At 40.2% G+C, this 19,262-nt stretch overlaps 1 protein-coding gene across 12 annotated transcripts in view; it reads left to right on the top strand.

The window, feature by feature from the left end:
* RIMS1 (regulating synaptic membrane exocytosis 1) overlaps positions 1–19,262 on the top strand; it is a 227,620-nt gene that overhangs the window by 146,462 nt on the left and 61,896 nt on the right. For 6 of the 12 annotated variants that reach the window (XM_014949336.1, XM_014949338.1, XM_014949341.1 and 3 more), the window contains 3 exons: positions 3,400–3,477; positions 5,786–5,857; positions 11,879–11,991. In XM_014949336.1, coding sequence (XP_014804822.1) covers positions 3,400–3,477; positions 5,786–5,857; positions 11,879–11,991 — 263 coding nt within the window. The remainder of the gene's footprint in view (positions 1–3,399; positions 3,478–5,785; positions 5,858–11,878; positions 11,992–19,262) is intronic. The other 6 variants (XM_014949342.1, XM_014949343.1, XM_014949345.1 and 3 more) reach the window with 2 other exon arrangements.

Genomic DNA, 19,262 nt, shown 5'->3' with positions numbered 1-19,262 from the left:
CAAAGGGTAATGGTTTTAAACTGAAAGAGGGTAGATTTAGACTAAATCTAAGGAAGAAAGATTTTACAGTAAGGGAGGTGAGATGGTGGCCCAGGTTTCCCAGAGAGGAGGTGGATGTCCCATCCCTGGAAACATTCCAGGTCAGGTTGGATGGGGCTCTGAGCAACCTGCTCGAGTTGAAGACGTCCTTGCTCATGGTAGGGGGGTTGGACTAGATGGCCTTTAAGGGTCCATTTTTTTTTTTTTTTTCCTAGATAGATCTGGGGATATTTTTAAACAGACTTTGTAATTTTTATTGAGATACAAATTCAAAATTTTCCCTCCAGATTTTTTGTGTTACATTAAATGACAGGATACAGATGGTTCGTGTAAATAATCCATCCATGTGTAAACTCTGCTCTGCTCTGGTGAGACCCCACCTGGAGTCATGTGTCCAGCCCTGGGGTCCTCAGCACAGGAGGGACATGGAGCTGTTGGAGCGGGGCCAGAGGAGGCCACAGAGATGCTGGGAGGGCTGGAGCCCCTCTGCTGGGAGGGGGGGCTGAGAGAGCTGGGGGGGGGTCAGCCTGGAGAAGAGAAGGCTCCAGGGAGACCTTCTTGCAGCCTTTCAGTACTTAAGGAGGCTACAGGAAAGCTGGGACAGACTTTCTAGCAGGGCCTGTTGTGACAGGACAAAGGGTAATGGTTTTAAACTGAAAGAGGGTAGATTTAGACTAAATCTAAGGAAGAAAGATTTTACAGTAAGGGAGGTGAGATGGTGGCCCAGGTTTCCCAGAGAGGAGGTGGATGTCCCATCCCTGGAAACATTCCAGGTCAGGTTGGATGGGGCTCTGAGCAACCTGCTCGAGTTGAAGACGTCCTTGCTCATGGTAGGGGGGTTGGACTAGATGGCCTTTAAGGGTCCCTTCCAACCCAAACCATTCCATGATTCTAGGAGTGGTTGCAGCCTCCCAGTTCCAGGATCTTTCTCCCAGATTGAGAGAAGTTCAGAGAATGCTGGGCTCTTTGCATCGTGTGCCCAATACAAAGCAATAGCCCACCTTGTCTGGAGAGAGGGTATCAGGAGGGAGTCAAAGGGCCTTTACCTTTGTTTTCTGCTCTTTAAGTTTACATTTATTCTCACCGTTTCCTGTGCCTTTGGCAGTTGGCCAACATCCCTCAGTTCCATAATTCCTTTTTTTAAGCTGTGCTTGTCTCAGTTTGAGAAGCCATGCCGTGGGTGTGGGGCAGGAGTGTCTGATGGCTCAGCAGGGGTAACTAACGGCTTATTGCTGCTCTCGCTTTTCACAGACTAATTGGCTTTGACAGATGTCATCTTATTCTTCATCTGAGTACATGCCAGATTTATCTTACAAATTGGCCCAATTTGCATATAGAGTGCAATCAAGAAGTTCTATTTCTGAATACATTTCTTAAACATATGACTTATGCGTTATTTCTAATTCTGATAATTTAAATTGAGTTTTTGCAACATTGTATTTATTGATAATGATTCACAAGTTAAGTTTTAGTAAAGGTCTTGGCAAGATTGTTGTTATTCTGGAATTCATTCACTTGCCATATCAGAAGGAGTGACTCCTTAATGTACCTTGGCAAAATGAAGACATGGGCAGTGCTTAGAATTAACAAGTGTTTGGTTAGTATCACGTATTTCTTTGGGATATTTCAAAGAATGATGTTTTAGTTTGGATTTGATAGCTTCATTACTGGGAGGTTTTTTGGGGTTTTGTATTAGAAACTAGAAAGTGTGCAAGGTGAAAAAAAATGGGGAATTGTAAATGATGATAAAAAGAAAGGCAATGAAAGTTGAGCATTTAATGGTAGGTGGGAATTGTATTGAGACTGTTCTTCTTGAGGAGTACACATCTAATTTCAATGTATAACCAAGACTATGCTGGCTGTGGAGCCGATGCCAGCGGTGGAGCTGGAGCTGTGCTGGTGCAGCCAGTGTGGACTGCGTGAGCCGGGCTGGGCTCTCCCGTCTTTCCAGCAACTCTGTGTGACTCGACCAGGGAGGCAGTTTTCCAGGACCTGAGCAGAGTCCGAGGAGTGAGTGTGAGGAGCTACAAAGCCCTCAGAGTAGCTGTCACCTCCCAGCTCACTTACCGTGGAGGTACAGCCTTTAACAAATCTTCAGGAAAAGTCAGGAAGCGTTGAACATGACGTTGATGACCAGACTCACTGCAAACCACTGAGGTCTCTTGTACAAGCTGGTAATAAATAATTTTAAATGTTAGACACTGAATTCTATTCTATTCTATTCATTCTAAAAATGTTACTTTGTCACTTTAGGAGTAGTAATTTTTAATTTTGGTAGGCCTATTATCATATTTCTGTGTGTAGATCTTGTTTCCACTCAACAGTGATAAATACTTTGAGGCACATGGGTCTTTGGAACAAGACCTGTGAATGGTTTGTCTGTACATAACGTCACAGACAGCGCTTGGCTGTACACCTTACAAGGCAAATTGCTCAGTCACTTGGTGTCACAGGTGGTAGATTTATGATCCTAAAGAGGAATTTTAGCATTTCCTCACCCTAATGGAGCTATAGATGCAAATTTATTACATACCCTAGATTATTAGTCAACTGAAATTTTTCTGAGTTTTCTCATTAAAAGCCAAATTTAATATTTGAAGAAAACCTTACATTGTTACACCTTATCAAGAATTTTTTTTCACCATATATTCCCTAAAAACTAGTAATAAACCAACAAGCTAGTAATATTTATGCTAAATTGAAAGCTGAGAACAAATTCTGAAGTTCTAAAGCAGCTTCAGCAGAAATTAGAATATAGAAATTAAGAAATATTCTGAACTTTATTTGAATTTGTTAAAAAATGCTGAGTCAGTTATTCTACCTTGCTATGGAGTTGCTGTTAATTATTACTAGTGCAGACCGGCTGGCAACGGAACATGAAGTTTTCATCAAATACGAAATTATGACATTTACTTGCCTTTTCAGGAGAATTTCACAATATAATGACAAATTCTGCATTTTTCAAAGTCCGAAGGGAAAATGTTCTGTAAAGTTATATATATTTATGTATGGAACAATAGTGTAGGTGAATTCTCAGGAAGGATAATGGCAGCGATGAAGCCACAGTGCTGCCATTCAGTGTGTTGAGTGTAAAGGTTTTTAAAAATATGGTTGCGGCTTTCATTCTTTATTGCATCTGAGATTGTTGACATTATGTCTAAAAATGTTAACATTTCCTTAAAGTGTATGGGTTAAATCAACAGAAGGGGAAATGAGAAACGTAGTCTTAATTGGCAGAGGGTGCCTGAATGCTTTTGGTTTATGTATTTGCTCATGTCTCCACCTTCGCTGCATGTGACCATCTCTCTGTTTCTGCTCATTCTGCCCAAATTCACATCCATGTTCCCAAATTTCATGAAGAACAAGGACGCTGGAGTCTTGCATTCCAAAACAGGACAGTGTAGACCACCTAAGTGCTAAACCTGGAGCACCACAGAGGTATCCTAATTTACTCCAATTGTAGTTGCCAGTAAACGAGGTGTTGGTTATAGTATGTCCTTCGCTTGCTCTGCATAAAACTTGCACATAGATACTTTTTTCTATTTTGATTTTGATTTCTATTTTCTATTTTGATATATGCATGTATTGTCCATAGATAATATTTAATCCTCTATAAACTACATTTAAGAGGTAAATTTGAGTATGAGGTGAGCGTTCTTATCCCCAGTGCGCTCTCCAGACACCGTACTGGGCAGGAAAGGACCCCCCTGGTACCCAGGTGCCTGTGGGTGCCCTCCCTGTGCTCGGGACGGGACGGCTGTGAGTGCCGGGGCTATGGATGCTCTGGAGCCATAGGGAACCCTGTGCAGCACCATCGTAGCGAGAGATAGGGAACAGAAAGGGAATTGTTTTTTCCAAAGCTATTTCTAACCTGTGCTGCTCACAGGGACAGCACAGAGGGCGGAGGAATGAGTGTTCCCAGCTCTAGTGCTGTGCATCACTTTGTCGCTGCTCCCAGGAAGCTACGTCCTGCCCTCAGCATCTCCACCCTACAAAGGGTAGTCACCACGGGCTCTTCTTCTGCCTGGCACGTGGTGTCGCAGGAGTGGGAGGGAAATAAGCCCACCAAAAAGAGGATGAAGAAGGTGACGCCCTGTGAGGCAACGCTGCTGCAGTCTGTGACCTGCGTAACTGGAAATACTGCTCTGACCTCAGCTTTTAAGTGAAGCTGCAGCATTTATTCTGTGTTTCCCTGTGTATCCATCTTGATTTTTTTCCTGGTATAGAAAAGAATGAAAAAGTAATGAGAATATACAAAAAATAAATCTGGAGAAAATAATTTAAGGACAAAGGGGATTTTAATTTTTAATCTGATATATCATTTTTTGGTAAGAAAATATACTCTTTTACAACCCGGAAAGCATTGGGTAACGACCTCTGCTAGTGCAAAAAACATCTTGTATTTTGCTGCAGTATTTCCTTTGTTGTGGAGCACACTGCACCACAATAAAAGCTCATCGAACACTGCAGTGGGTACAAATAATGCAAATCCTCTGTCATTCTGTTCTCTGGGTATAATTTGCTGTTACAGCTGTTTAGGCATTTTCCAGTTTAAACACTGGATTACACTTTCTAACCACAAAAGTTTAACAGGAAAATGTGTTTTTTTAAATATTATTTTTATCTATTTGTGTCGCCCACAGTAATTCTTTTATAGCTTATTATGTGACATTGATTGACATTGATTATATCCTTACATGTCTCTTGAACCGGTGTGAGATGCCGGTTAGGCATTATCAACATTTCTGGTCTGTCAATGAATAATCATCGCTCCCTGGTTTTGACCACTCTGGAAATACTGTATACACTTCTTATTCAAAAAAATTAATATATATTGATGATTATCAGAGGTTTAATATTCTAAACCCTGATTTGTAAATGCTCATATTACTATGGATAGTAAAGAAAATTTTGGAACACCCAAGGACTTGCAGAGATGGTCATAGTATATTTATAGTCCCGGGTCATAATGGTGAAACACGCTTTACCTTCGTTCTTACACTTATTGACTCATGTCCCTGTTCATTGATCCTATTTACTATCAAAGTAAATGCTTAAATTGACAGAGATAATTAATGCCTCACTAGCCAAATGTCAGATGAATTCTATAAAAGATTTATGTGGGAAAGTAGCAAGCGAATGAAATAAACATCTAACTTACTTATATTGAGTAGAAAAGGTAAAACTGCTTTAAATTGTTTCTAAAAAAAACTTTAACAAGTTTTAAAAATAAGATTTTTGAAAAGCCAAGTTTTTATTTGTATAGTGACAGCATTATTTATATCTGATATGATACAGTATTTGTTTTACTTTTGAAATGTAGGTTTAAAAGTCATTTTTAAAGTTGACATTTGAATAGTAGTTCCTGGTCCTTTCTGCAACATTTTTTCCTGCTGTCTGCTCTGCGTTTGTTCCTCCTGCTGTTCAGAGACAACCAAAAAGCCCCCGAGGAGTCATTGTTTCTGATCAGATGCAGGCTGTGCAGGGGAGCCAGCCGCGGGTTCGGTCAGGATTAATGTTCTCCCCCATTTTGGTACCTCGTAACTCTCCCACCCTCAGCCTCAGCCCCCCTCATCGGGGCAGTGTCCTGACCCTCACCTCCCCCCGCGCTCATGGCCATGGGTGTCACCTCCTCATCCCTCAGCCATTGCTGCTATTGCCTTTATAATACATTAATGAATAATCTTCACATTTCTGTATTCTTTTTCTTCTTTGTTTATTTCTTTTGTGACATGTCATTTCACAGGCAGTCCAGAAAAGTGGAAAGATATAGCAGCCAAAAACAAGCTAGGAAAGGCCCCGCCTCTGACACAGAAAGGTAGGATTGCTGATCCGTGAGCGAGCGTCTCCTACAGTCCCTCTGACCCCGGGCTTTGGAATATACCCGTCACCGTACCAAAAGCTGTGTTGTCGTAATTTACACTAGTATTTACTCTGAATTTCTGTTATTAGCACTGCTTGCTGCGTTGCTTACATACGGAATTGTTCTGGCATTCTCCATCGTTGCAGATAAACTGGGTGGGAAGGACTTGCAGTCCATCTGCTTTATGAACCAAAACATGAGGCGTTGCCACTGTCTTGATCTCTGCAAGATGAAATTTGGGAATGTGTAGAATTATTTCATTAGTGTGGGACAGAACATTCTCTGTGCTTTACCACTGGCCTTTTTTCAAAAAATCTCATCTATTATACAAAAAAATTGAGGATTAAAAAAACCCATATTGACAGATTAGTAACTCAAGATGACCCTGATCAAATTAATTTCACTTTATAATATAAAAACATTAAGTTACACATTTAGATACATATAGGAAATTGTATGATCTAACATTACTTAAAGTTAATATAAACACTGGGACTTTGACCTTTGTATTCCTTGAATTTTCCTACACTTGTATTTTTGTTGTAACTTCTAACTTTGATGCTGCAGTAGCACAGGGTTATGTATTCAAATTCTGAAGTAAAAGTGAAAAAAATAAAAATATATACTAATTCATAAGTACATCTAGTTAAGGTTTAAAGCCTGTGCACTGGCTGAAGAGCAGTGAGGAGGGGGGGGACCCTGCCTTTGTCAGGGTTTCCGTTAGTTGCTGAGCCGAGGAGGAACGTCCCTCTGTTTACATCGCGAGGGCTGAAAAACTTCCATGCACAACAGAGACACATTTTTATTTTCAATGCAAATGCCCCTTATGTGGCAAAACTTCAGAGCTTTTATTTTATTTTCCTGCCTCAAGTTCCAGATTATGGTTCCTCATCCAAAAGCAACAGTTGCATTTTTCTTGGTTTTGATGATTCTGTTGTCACAACAGCCCAGGGGCTTTTTCAGTTTAGACCAGAGAAATTACCCAAGTGATGGCTGAAATCCTCGCTGTGGTTAAACCAGGGGCAGTTTTGCCATTGAAATCACCACAGCCATTTTTTCCCCTGTTTTTTCCTAACTTTTGAAGAGTGAGGGGAGCTGCTGGGACCGAGGCCCAAAGGGCTGAAGGCTCGTGGTAACTGCTGGGACCGTGCGGCTGGAGAGATAGCAGGAGAGTGAGGAGGGAGATAGGGTGGGAAAGAGATACAGGGTAAATGGGAGGGGAAGAAATGGGAACATAAACCTAACTGCAAAGTATGGCAACAGAAAGGATAGTGAAGGAAAAGAACATATAAGAGATTCTGGTGGCGAAAGGGCAGAGGGAAGTGGCTGCTCCAGCCCCTGTGTCTGCAGATGCATTTGCATTTCACAGCTGGGATTGCAGTGTCAGCTGGGAGCATCCTTCTTCTACAGAGGTTAAGATCACTGCACAGGTCAGAAACATACACCTCAATAAATCCTGTTTACTCTGATTAGTTTTACAGTAATCTCAATATACACAAGATGTAGATCATAATTTTGAAATACTTAACATTTCAGGTGTTGCAGGTGATGTAGGAGCAGGTTTGCAGGGACTGTGATTTGGGGATGTTATGCTGAATATGCCAGTTCCAAATGGGCTCCATCTCTTAAGAATGAGCATGGAGTCCTATTTATGAAGAGGCATTTTTGAGGCTTGGGCAACGTGTTTCTTTTCTTGCAATGACCAGCCCAGGTCTGAAATGCTGAGATTTTTTTTTAACCTGGACATTTCAAAGCTTCTCATAGTTATAATGTACAATGAGGATTTAGTTATCCGTAGTTATAATGTATAAAGAGGATTTATTAATGTATGTCAGAAAGCGTGAGTCTAGAAGCCACTTGAAATATTGCTACAGTGCCTATATACAGAATTTTAATGGGATTTAATGGATTGAAAGTGCATACTCTAGTCATTGCTGTGCTGGGATAAATTTGGCATCAATATGTTCCCAGGTAATAATTGGGAACTCACTACCTGGTGCTAGTGTTTGGGGATGGGGGTGAAAGTGTTGTTGGTTTGGGGGTGTGTGTGTTTGTTTCTTTTTGGTTTTTTTTGAAGCAATGTGAATTTGCTTTTCTTAGCTGATTAGGAAAACTAAGTAAAAAACATAAATCTGTTAGGGTTCTTTTCCCCTGAAGTTAAGCAAAGTTACCAAAAGTATGAGTCCCCATAGTTACATTTTTAGGTTCCAAAGATAAAAGCCAGTTCTGATTACTAATGATCTTAAAAGCGATGAACCTATAGAAGAGCATAGGGAAATGTGAATTTTGCTGCTTCTTTTTATATCTCTGTGGCACATGGTGTAGGTTTGTGTTTCCATAAAATGATTCACTGCTATTAGATGTGAGACACAAATGTCTAAATACATCTGAGTGCTGTGGTTTAGTGTTTCATCATAGATATAATGTTTAACTAGTGCCAGAAAGTTTTCATAATAGGACAGGCAATTAATTTTCTTGTCAAATGGCAAATATAGCTCAAGACTATGTCTTCCTCAAATATCCATTTCTGTCTTAGATTTGGTCTTTATTTTGCAGTTTGCAGATCTTGTCTACTATTAGCTAAGCAGATTACTGGAATTAGTTGCCAGCATGCCATCAGCTAGAAAACTTTTCATCACGCTCTGTAAGATTAAGTTCTCTATGTCTTGTGATAGTGTAGGAAGTACACATAAAAGGGGAAAAATAAACCTTTTCAGGATAGTTATAAGCCTTCAAGATGGGATTCAGAAAAATCTTCTGAAGGAGTAAAAATGATTACATGAAAATCAAATGGTATCTGTGCTTGAATGAATGAGAAAAACTGTGGTAAAACTGGGTTCATCCCAATCCTAAAATTTCTTTCAGCCGTAACTGGTCACCCCAGAAGTGCCAGTTTGGAGGTGCCCTGGCGGGTTTGTGGTGCCAGGTACAGTCTCCTGCCGGACGCTGGCTGGCAGTGCTCTCTACTCCTACTCTCTCTGTGTAATTCAGCATGTGCCTCTGGAGAGAGAGGAGTTTGGGGTTCCTTGTGCGCAGGCAGAGCTGGAGCCCGTAGGGTGCCAATGCAAGTAACAGGTTTTCTGCCTCTAACGTTACCTTCCTGTGGAGGGACCAGGAGATGGCACACAGCTGTCAGCTTATTGCAGGCTCATCGCTCTCCGGGTATCATTTCTCTCCCAAATCCCTCTCCTCTCCATTCTTCTTATCTCACCCCTGTCTCCTTTCCTCTGTCGTACAGGAGCTTTTGTCTCCCGGGATTTTTCCTTTCTGGCTCCTTCTCCTGAGCAGCCGTTTGCAGATTTCTTCCTTTCAGCAGCTGATCTTTCTCCTCGCCCAGCAAGTCCTTAACTCCATTCCAGCTTTTCTCCTTTTAGACCACTTTTCATTTGCACTCCACGTATCAGATTTGTCTCAATGGCATACCCCAGCTAACGCAAGTCTTAAGCCTAATTTGTCTTCATTTTAGTTAAGCAGATCCTCTGTCTTTGGAAGGGGACAGGTCTGTAAAATGGGTATCACTGAAAAAGTAAGAAGTCACCTTCCAAGTGAATGAGGTGAAGTGTCTGTGCTTCAGTGGAACCCTGTGCTTCACAGGGCTCTCAGATAAATTCCAGGATATTTAGCCTCTAAAATGAGAAAAATCAGAATGGAGAACATGATGACTTCATTAGATTGGGACATTAATTCATAGTAAAAGCAAGTAAAAAAAAAAAAAAAGTAAAAAGCATAGTAAAATCAAGCAAGCGGTTTCTGGCACAGAATGGGATCCACATTTACCTTATGGAAGTGACGATATTTAAACGTCTGAGAAGATGGATGCTTAAAAGCTGGTTGAATTCAGTAGTTGGCATGGACTACTTTTACCATCTCACCAGCATGGAGAAACAGGCATTTTCAGAACTCAGCTCATCTTAGTTATTGTAAGCATCTTTTACAATAAGGGAATCAGTCTCTGCAGGAATGTCTCGGTTGTCAGCAGGGCCATTGTGTGTTAGGGTTTAGGAGAGAGAACGTAGCGGGGGCAACAGCATCCTGCTTTTGCTGTGGTGTGGCTGGATGTCCACAGGAACTGTTACTGCTGAAATGGGTTTGAAACAAAACCTGGTTTTTATCCTGGGTGGGCATCTGCATGTTATCTCATATATATATATATATATATATAATTGTTTTTAGGATGACTTTTCAGTGTGTGATAGTCATATCAACTAGACAGGCCCTTGGGAACTTTGACTGAATCTTATGAGAAGGTCGTGCTGGGCGTGTGAAGGGAGACTTTGTAAGTCTGCAGAAGTTTAACAGAAACCCAAAACCCCAGTGAAATGATGTCTCAGGAAATGGACGTTTCTGAGAGAGCAGCAGATGCAGTGATACCATTGACAAAATGCTGCCCTGGTGGGAAACCAAGGAAGAGGCAAGAAGCACAGTTAGAGTGCTTTGTCACTCGGCAAACGTCAAATATTTCAGGTTATATACTTGCAGTGTATGCAGTTATTACACTACTAATAATTATCCTTTATTATGCTAACATGATTAATCAATTTACTGCATATTTTAATTCTATTTTCATCAGAGTTCCTTCAGAACTATATTTCTGGTTTAGGGCTTACAGCAGAAAGATACTTAAATAGATGTGTTAATTTAAACTCCTAAGGAAAACAAGGAAGTTACATATTGCCCTTTTTTAGGACAATAAGTGAAATCCAGTTAATATTTTTAATAAAGGTAAAAAGTATGTTTTAGGAACAGAAGTACTTTGTGGTGAAGCTAGGTGTTCATGGCCTGCTCCATGCTGGTACTGTTGTCACACGTGTTGTTCGTGGGGCGTACATCCAATGCAAACTTACACGATTGCCCATGTTTATTCCTTCCATTGTTGCGCATTGTTCTGTATCCATATGACAACTATCAATATTTTTCTTAAACACCATGCAGGAAATCACATGCTTTTCACACAGCTAACTCTGATCCTGCAGGCTAAGAGGAAGTCAGCTGATCTCTGTAGTGTGACAGACAACACTATTTCAATTTGCATAAATATGTTACTTAAAATCCCAAATTATCTGCTTGCAGCCTTAGTGTAGAGGATGACCAGTGCTCATCCCCTCCAGCGAGCGTGACGCCGCTGTAGCTGGTGAGGGCATTTAGAGAGTAAGCTCTCCCGCTCAGCAATCTGCTGCTTCTCATCTTTGTTTTGTCTTCTTAACCTTTTCCCCTCATTATTAGAGGTGGCCCTACTTATTTTAAGTGCAAACTTACCGGCGTTCCAAAGGTGCTTGATGCGTTACACTCAGATGCTGCATCTATGAATAAGGAGTCGAGTAGCCCAGATGCTCTGAAATCGTGCCAGCTAGAGTTCAGCCAGAGCAGCTTCGGGTATTTTCTTAGGTACAAATATTAAAAATCTCACCCATTCTTTGTGTGCACACACCCGCGTTCCCCCCCAGTACCCAGCGCAAAGGTCTTTTTCCTTCTTTGAGTTCAGGGAAGAACAACGCATTATCCAATGGGAATAGATACGTGCTGTCCTAGTTCTCTGTGGCCTTGGGTAATTATTGCATCAGCACAAAGGGAACACAAAAGTTAATAAAATATAGAGGTGGCATTTTATATTGCTCTTGTAGCAGTGCAGGAGGACATACATAATTGTGAGACATAACCATAAATGGTTCTTAGAAAACGGCTTTTTGTTCAGTGTTTTTTGACTAGTTCTTTACTACAAAAAAACCCAACAACCAAGAGTATAAAAACCCCAACAAAAGAAAATATTTCTCCATAGTTTAAGGCAGTCAGAGACATTAACGTGAGGCCTCACAAGTTAACGGGGTATCTAGACCTGAGTATGTGCATGGGCATACATCCAGTGCAAACTTTTTCAAATCCACCTTCAGTATATGCACCTTAATATGTGTTTAAAATTCAGAATATAAAAACTGTCTTCATTTGGGGTATTTTACTTTTATCTTAATTTGTTTGCAGAATACATCAGCAAGGAAGCCCCACGCAGTCTCCTCCTGCAGACACGTCCTTCAGCAGTCGCAGGGGAAGGCAGCTGCCGCAAGTTCCAGTAAGAAGTGGCAGTATAGAGCAAGGTATCAAAAATGAGCTTATGATAGCTCAAACTCTTTGATTTCTTACCTTTCTTTACTTAAAGTCTACTTTTGTAACTGCGTGTTCAATGCTATAATTCTACCAATGAAGCAATAGAAGAGAATGAAAGCATATTTGTAGTGTGGGAAATCCAGTAGAGTTTGACAAGTGGATAATTGCATGTGGTTTAATTGCCTTAATTATCTAGTACCCATTTATTTTTGTCTTCTTCAAAATTTCTGTTCGAGTCGAGGTAGTTTCCATCACATACCTGGTTTGTATTCAGCTAAAGAAATTGGGGTCAAAGACTTTGACAACATTTTGACAGTCTTACTCATTTCTTATTTTGTGATTTCTATTAATTGTTGTGTGTTATTAACATAGATTAATAATAAATATCACAAAAATGTTTTTCTTCTGGAGTTCATAGTTCAGTGAGTAAAGAATGAAAATAATCCCCGTGGGGAACGTGAAAGCACGGGTCACCAGCTCTTTCTTAAGAATAAACTGATCAGGGAAAGAATGCTGCTCTTTTCTGAATAAGACAACAAAGACTAATGGTTGTGGAACATGATTTTTACATACTAATATCGAATAAGCATGAATATTGCTCTTTCCTTTTCTAGCAACATACTTCACACAGAGTATGAGCTATTAAGGTAAAATGAAATGGCACAATGGATAATATTTGGACACCCAGGTTTTCTTCTGTGTTTTAAAAGCCTGTTTTCTCATTGACTACAAACAACAACTGGGATGCCGGGTATCACAAGGTTTTCTTCTTCATGGAAATTAAAGAAATACTTCTCATGATGAAATACTGTAGTATTTTATAGACCTGTTGGCAAACTGCTTTCTTGCACAGATCATGGTGCTGACCATGACCTTCTCACCACGGTACCTACCCCAGGGTTTATTTGTACAATGGCTTCCGTTAACGTGCAATCAGCTTATGTTAATTTTATGGCTTTGGGCTGCGATGGCATACTACACCTTCAATTAACACATACCAAAATGTATTGTTGTTTTATACATGTGTTTATTCTGAATTATTAATATACTAGTACAAGTGGGTTTTATTAATACTAAACTTCACATTTGAGTCCTTTCAGTTTGTTTCGTAGTGAATCTAGGACTGTCTGGATTATTAACTACTTGCAAACTACATTTAAAGCTTCTATTTCTGCATATTAGTAAGTTGGGGCCTTTTTAGAGAAATGTAATAAGTAATGAATTTCAAATTTCTTTCATGTTTCTTCTGCAATTTCAGAATTTGGTGCAATATATAATGATGATTCAGCTTTTAATTTTACCTTGGCTTTGCTTTGGATATGCATCTATAATATTTCTGCTGTTTTGATAACTGGTCTGTTGAGAATAAAATACTAGTTTATGTTTTGTTAAAGACATTGGAAATTAATTTAGACCTTGCCATGAAAATGAGTAGAGATGGGATGTATACAGCAGAGGAAAGAAAAAATGGAAATTGAGGCTAAAGCTGCTGTAGGTTCAGAAAGTTGTTGGTTCTGTGGACACCTGGCAAGTGACACTGTTTCACTGAGCTCTCCTCTACCCTTGCAGTTGATGTGCTCGGGGCTGATGTCTGACACCTGGGAGTAGGATGCGATGTATTGGTTGCTTTGCTGCTATAGGTCACGCTCCTGGTGTCACTGTGGTGTGTCACTGTGGTGTGTCACTGTGGTGTGTCACTGTGGTGTGTCACCGCAGGAGGCATCAAAGGCTGAAGAGATTTCCTTCTCTACATAGCACTTTGGTTCTGTCTAAGTGAACGGCTTCTCCTTTTGAAGGGGAGGTTTCCTGGTTTTACCGAAGTTTAATACATTGTTCAAGCTGAGAATGCGTTTGCAGAGAAGTACTAAATTGAATAGATTTTATAAAATATTTTCAGTTTTGTCAGTATCTTCTGAAATAAATATGAAACTATGTGTAAACTTTATACTACTGTAAGATATTAAATTCAGTGAGGCTATAGAACCATTGTATTTGCTCTGATTTACAGTATCAAATTTTAATATCAGTTTCACCTCTTTAATCCCTATCAAATGAGTATACCCGGGTCAAGTGGAGAGACAAGAAGTGTTGTGACCCTAATGCAGGATTGAATCCAAAACATACTGAGGTCTGTAAAAGATTTCCATTAACTGTTCTTGGAACTTACTGTGTCCTTAATGATTTAAATTCGCAGTCACCATGGATATAGATGATGTCAAAATCTAGTGCGACATACACATGTTACAGGGAGCATTTAAAAATGCATTTTCTTTATTTATAAATAAAGCTACTTTTTGGTGGTCAGTATTGACATCCTGTGCTTCAGGGGTATCCTGTGTGATGTACCACAAGGTATCGTTTTTATAGGAAAGTACTTCTTTACACTGTACAAATTCTGTTATGCCAGGAGGGTTGAATACACGTCTAAATATGCACATCTGGGAATATATGTCTGTTTTACAGATCACAGTGATTGCTGTAAAAAGATTGAATGTCTGTGGATCAAGGGTGGGGGTTTTATTTGCTCTTTGCATATTCAGGAGGCATAGAAGAATCCAGTAAAGTAATTCTACTGCTCTTTAAAGCTCTCATTATGGAACAAATGAGAGTTGACAAAGGAATAAGAGACTGGTAGTAGTTTTCATCTGGAGAAACAGAGTGCTATTTTAACTCTCAGTCTTTAATCTTTAGCTCTTAATTTTAAATGATCATATCCACCTTCAAAAGGCTTCTTCTAGGACTGACATTGCATCTCGAACATTCCGTTTTTTCATTGTCAAGTTTAGATCTAAAAAAAACAATTATTTTTTTTGTCTCTACCAGGTGATGTTGTCTTAGTTACTGCTGTGGTTGGCAGAATCATAAAAAGCCAACTTGTGAGAATATAAAGTAGGTTTAAAAGGTCCTTAGTAGTAGACATGCTTTATTTTAAAATAAAATCTCATAGAGGTAATTCTTACAGAGGAGACCAAAGTAGTGGTCCCTTTTCCATTACAGACATAGGATTGGTACTACTGTCAGAAAGAGAGAAAAAAATCTGAAATGTAGAGGAAGAAGTCCAATTTAAGGACTCAAACCCCAAGCCAGCACAATTATGCACACTACCAAAAAAAGTAACCTTCTTGGTGCTTATGTTCTAAAGGGGAAAACAGCTTTGCCTGGGCTTGGAGGGTGGGAGGGAGGGTGGTATTTTCACTTGGAACACTTCTAAGTACATAAATTTTTAGCAGCTCTAGTACATGCACACTTTTTAAAGTGGTTACAGTTAAGATTGCAGACGTCTGTAATTTTTAGACAATGTGATTTTTATTTTAATCCCAGTGATATTCAGGGAAGACGTGGCTGTGTTTCTTTCCTTTGCAACCCACCAGCAGCATTTCCTAGAGTGCAAGACTCACTGGGATCTTATTACAACTAAAGGTCTTGAGATGCTTGAATATTGGAATTTAGTCCGGTGTCGGTGTGTCTCTGTGTGTTCTCAAAGAGTCACGGCTGAGTAGCCGTTACCCTAACTTATGATACTTAGGAAGCATTTTTTATTTCTTTGTTTCAACTGATAATTTTATAAAAGGACCTAATAATCTGAGGACGTTTTGGCTCAGTGACTAAAGCAGTGAAATTCTAAGCCATGGCAAGGACAGTGGTGTGTTCTCAGTGTGTCACCCTCTGCCGAGCTGTAAGAGATTTGCACCAGGTCGCTTTTATTTGCGTCACGTTTGAGTGGAACTGTGCAAATCGTTAAGGACAGGGATTCCGTGCGGACTTTGTTTTTCGGCTGTCTCTGTAACAACTTCCTCATGTAGTCGCGTGGTTTTTAAACGATACTTTTGTACAAAGCATATTTCTGTGATCTTTACTCAGCCCGTCCCCTGCCATTGGAGCTGTCGAACAGCACAGGAGCTCCTGTTGGAGCTGGATCTGTGGGTGGGTCTCCACACTGTGGTTAATTGTTGTATTGATCAAGGAAATTAATACAGCCTGAAGATCTGTAGAATTTTTATACACTCCTTTTTAGTTGCAGTAAATAATATTAGGGATTATATTACAAAATCTAGCAAGTGCATTAGAAAAAAACATCTTATGTACTATTGAAATTCATGAACCAGCAAGATAAATGTGCGATGATTGCCTGTGGTATAGAAATGATCTTTTAGAGCTAATTCATGCAAAACGGATCTACCTGCTTCTGTTTGGCTCTTCACAGCGTGATTTCTTTCTCAGAGCTTCCACAATGTGGTTTCATGTGTGAGAAGTCCCATAATGAGAGTCAGGTTTGTGATAACCAGCAGTCAGTTCACGTGGTTGGACATGTTTCCAGTGGCTCCTGCCAAGGGTGATAGGCCTTGGGCAGTGACCTTTGGAAAAGCAAAAGTGCCACCAGCACTAAATATCACTGTGTCTCAGCTCACGTTGGAAAAATCTGCAGCTTTTTACATCGCTTGTGTGCAGGGTGAAGTGCGTGTGTGTGTGTGTGCGCGTGTGCAACTACTGCTGCTGCTTCACCCACATTCTACTGGTGCTCAAAGGGGGTTTCGTGTATGGTCCATGTGTGTAACACACGTACAGTGGTGATACGTGTGTTCCGCGGTGATATGTACTGTACTGATGGCAGTCACATCAGAGAGGAATGTACTTTGATGTCCAGTGTTTCCTTTCAACAAATAAGAACCAAAAGTTCCTACAGAGGATCAGTATGTTGTCCGATAATGCATCTGAGTCACAAATATCTTTTTATATTTAACCAACTTAAGATCCTAAAAGAAGTGAATCACTAGTGAAAACCGTTGTGCGTGTATGTACTTGATCATTGAAATGTCATTGCAGTGAGTGAATGGCTTGAATAATGGTAAGAGATCAAACCCTTTCAGTTAAAACCTTTTTCCAGATCCATCAGTAAAAAAGTGGCAGAAGAAAAAGAATAAGTAATTTCAATTTTAGATTTTAGTCTTTTAGTGTTGTTTGTTTTGTCTTCATATTTCTGGGTTTATTTTGAAATTATTAGATGGCACTGCATATTTTGAGGCAGCTTGTGGAATCTTTACTTACACTGGAGAGTATTTTGTTCAGCGTTGCTCACTCTTGCAAATGAGTTCAAGCCTCATAATCTTTTTTTCCCCTTAAAGACTGATTTTCAATAGTCCGGTGTTCATTGAATATTATAGATTTCAGTTAACAGAATTATTATTGCAGAACAGGCTTCAGAATCTCAAACAGGGCTATGTGGTTCCGGAGTGAGAGTGATACTTAAAACAATATAAAGATTTTTATGTCATTTATAAATTTGGATGTGACAATACTGCTCAAGTAGAAAATTTAAAGAGTCCACAATCTGGTTCTCTGTAACTTCATTGTTCCTGTTAATTTTAAAGAGAAAGTCATAGGCTTTATTATTTGTCATAGTTTGTCATTTTAATTTTCTACATTACTTTTGCGTATGCTGGAGTACTGCCTACTGTACATGCCATTGTCACATATAACACATTTCTTTATCTAACTTTAAATTTGCTGATTTCTTTTTCTGTTTCCATCATTCCGTGCATTTAATTCATTGAAGAGCAAGAGAATTTTAACTCTTCTGCAAAAGGTAAATATTTATGTAATTTTTTTACAAATGTTTGGCAACTGTTGATACTGGTTTTTCCCTCAATATATTCCGTGTCAGTGTACGGTATTAGTTAACAGTGTTTAACAGGCGAGAATGTCTATATGCTATCTGATGTCCCTCTTTAGGGTCTGAAAATGGTTTCTCTTGTGATTTCTAATTTTCCTATTGAATTGTAAGACACTGGATTTAGGAGTATTCATGGTATTTTACATGGCCCAGAAGCTGCTTGATCGAGTTGATGTTCACACAAAGACTGAGATTTTACCTGCACCCTTGAGCTCTGCACAACATCCGCTTCCAGCGATGCAGCCGGGGCTCTGGGCATCCATCAGGGATGGTTCCTAGTCTGGGCCTAGGAACAGTTCAAGGTGATGATGGCCAGAAACCATCCTTTGTGCGTGGAGAGATTCTGGAGAATGAGCTGTGGTTCATGTGCATCACAAGCCCTGACAGAAGGTTATTGTGGGGCGAGTTTCCAGGGGCAGACACGGGGTGCTCCCCCCTGTGAATGCTCCCTGTCTGTGCCGTGGATCAGTGGCCTCAAGCAGCAGGTCCCCGAGGTGTCCCACAGAGGAGAAGGGTTGTCTGTCATGGCCTTAGAGAGGAAACACTGTAGAGAAGTCCTTTTTCTTCTTTTTTTACCTTTTTGCTGAAAGTAGGACTTATCTCAAAATCTGAATGAAACTCGGAGGGAAAAAATGGAAAAAAAAAAATAAATCCTTTTAATGTTAACAGCAAAGTACGATGCTGGGTTACTGGATATTATGTGGCAAGAGACAGAGGTATGAAGGAAAGCATGTACTACACACGTGAACAACACTGACCAGATAAATTTACAACAAAACCATCAAGCATCTGCTCCACTTAATCCTGGAAAGGGTTGCGGTAAGGTCTTCAGCAGACTGCAAAAATGCTGGCTTGGATTGCTGCCCAAACCACTGGTTTGGTTTTTTTCAGTTTTAAGAAGTATATGTTTGTTTTCTTACTGTTTCTTTTAAATAGACGGTTCTGTTTGGGTCATCCTTGAAACTCTTTGAGGAAGAACTGAGTGTTGCATCAGCCAGTTCAGATGTTTATATTGGCTTATCTTCTCTGTGGGGCCAGTTATCAAACTCAGGATGGCAGCCGTGCCTCCGTGTGACTAGGAGATCCAGGCTCATTTCCCAGCTTGGCACTCTGAGTGCCTTGTCTGTGCCTCAGTTCTGGCTTGGGAGGAGCTCCAGGAGGACCAGGGAGCTCCAGGAGGGCAGCGGCTCCCCTGGAAAGGAAGCCCATGCACAGAATCACAGCTTGTTCCAGTCAGGTACAGAGTTCAGGGTTCAGAGCCCATCTCACTCATTATCTGCATCTGGCCAATAAGTGCTTTTTGAAGTCGTATATGCAGAAAAGTGGAAACAAGTTCTTTAGAACTTGATGGTTGCTACTCTTATATTTCATGACATTCATTTGCTCATGATTTAAAAATTTTGTGTGCTTTTAAATTTCATGCTAGAGTTTGCTGCACTGGGACATTCTCCAGCCACGTCTCACCGTGGCCTTACTGCCCTGCCTTCCTTTTGGACATTGCTTCTGCCTAGTTTCTTCTTCAGCTTCTACTTCTCACTTCCTCAGACCAGATACTGGTTTTTTCCCCAATTCCTATCTAAGAGAGATGGA

The sequence above is a fragment of the Calidris pugnax genome, unplaced genomic scaffold, assembly GCF_001431845.1.
Source record: "Calidris pugnax isolate Ruff unplaced genomic scaffold, ASM143184v1 scaffold132, whole genome shotgun sequence".
NCBI lineage: Eukaryota > Metazoa > Chordata > Aves > Charadriiformes > Scolopacidae > Calidris > Calidris pugnax.
The sequence above is the reverse complement of the archived record's forward strand: the minus strand, read 5'-3'. Positions and strand labels throughout refer to the sequence as shown.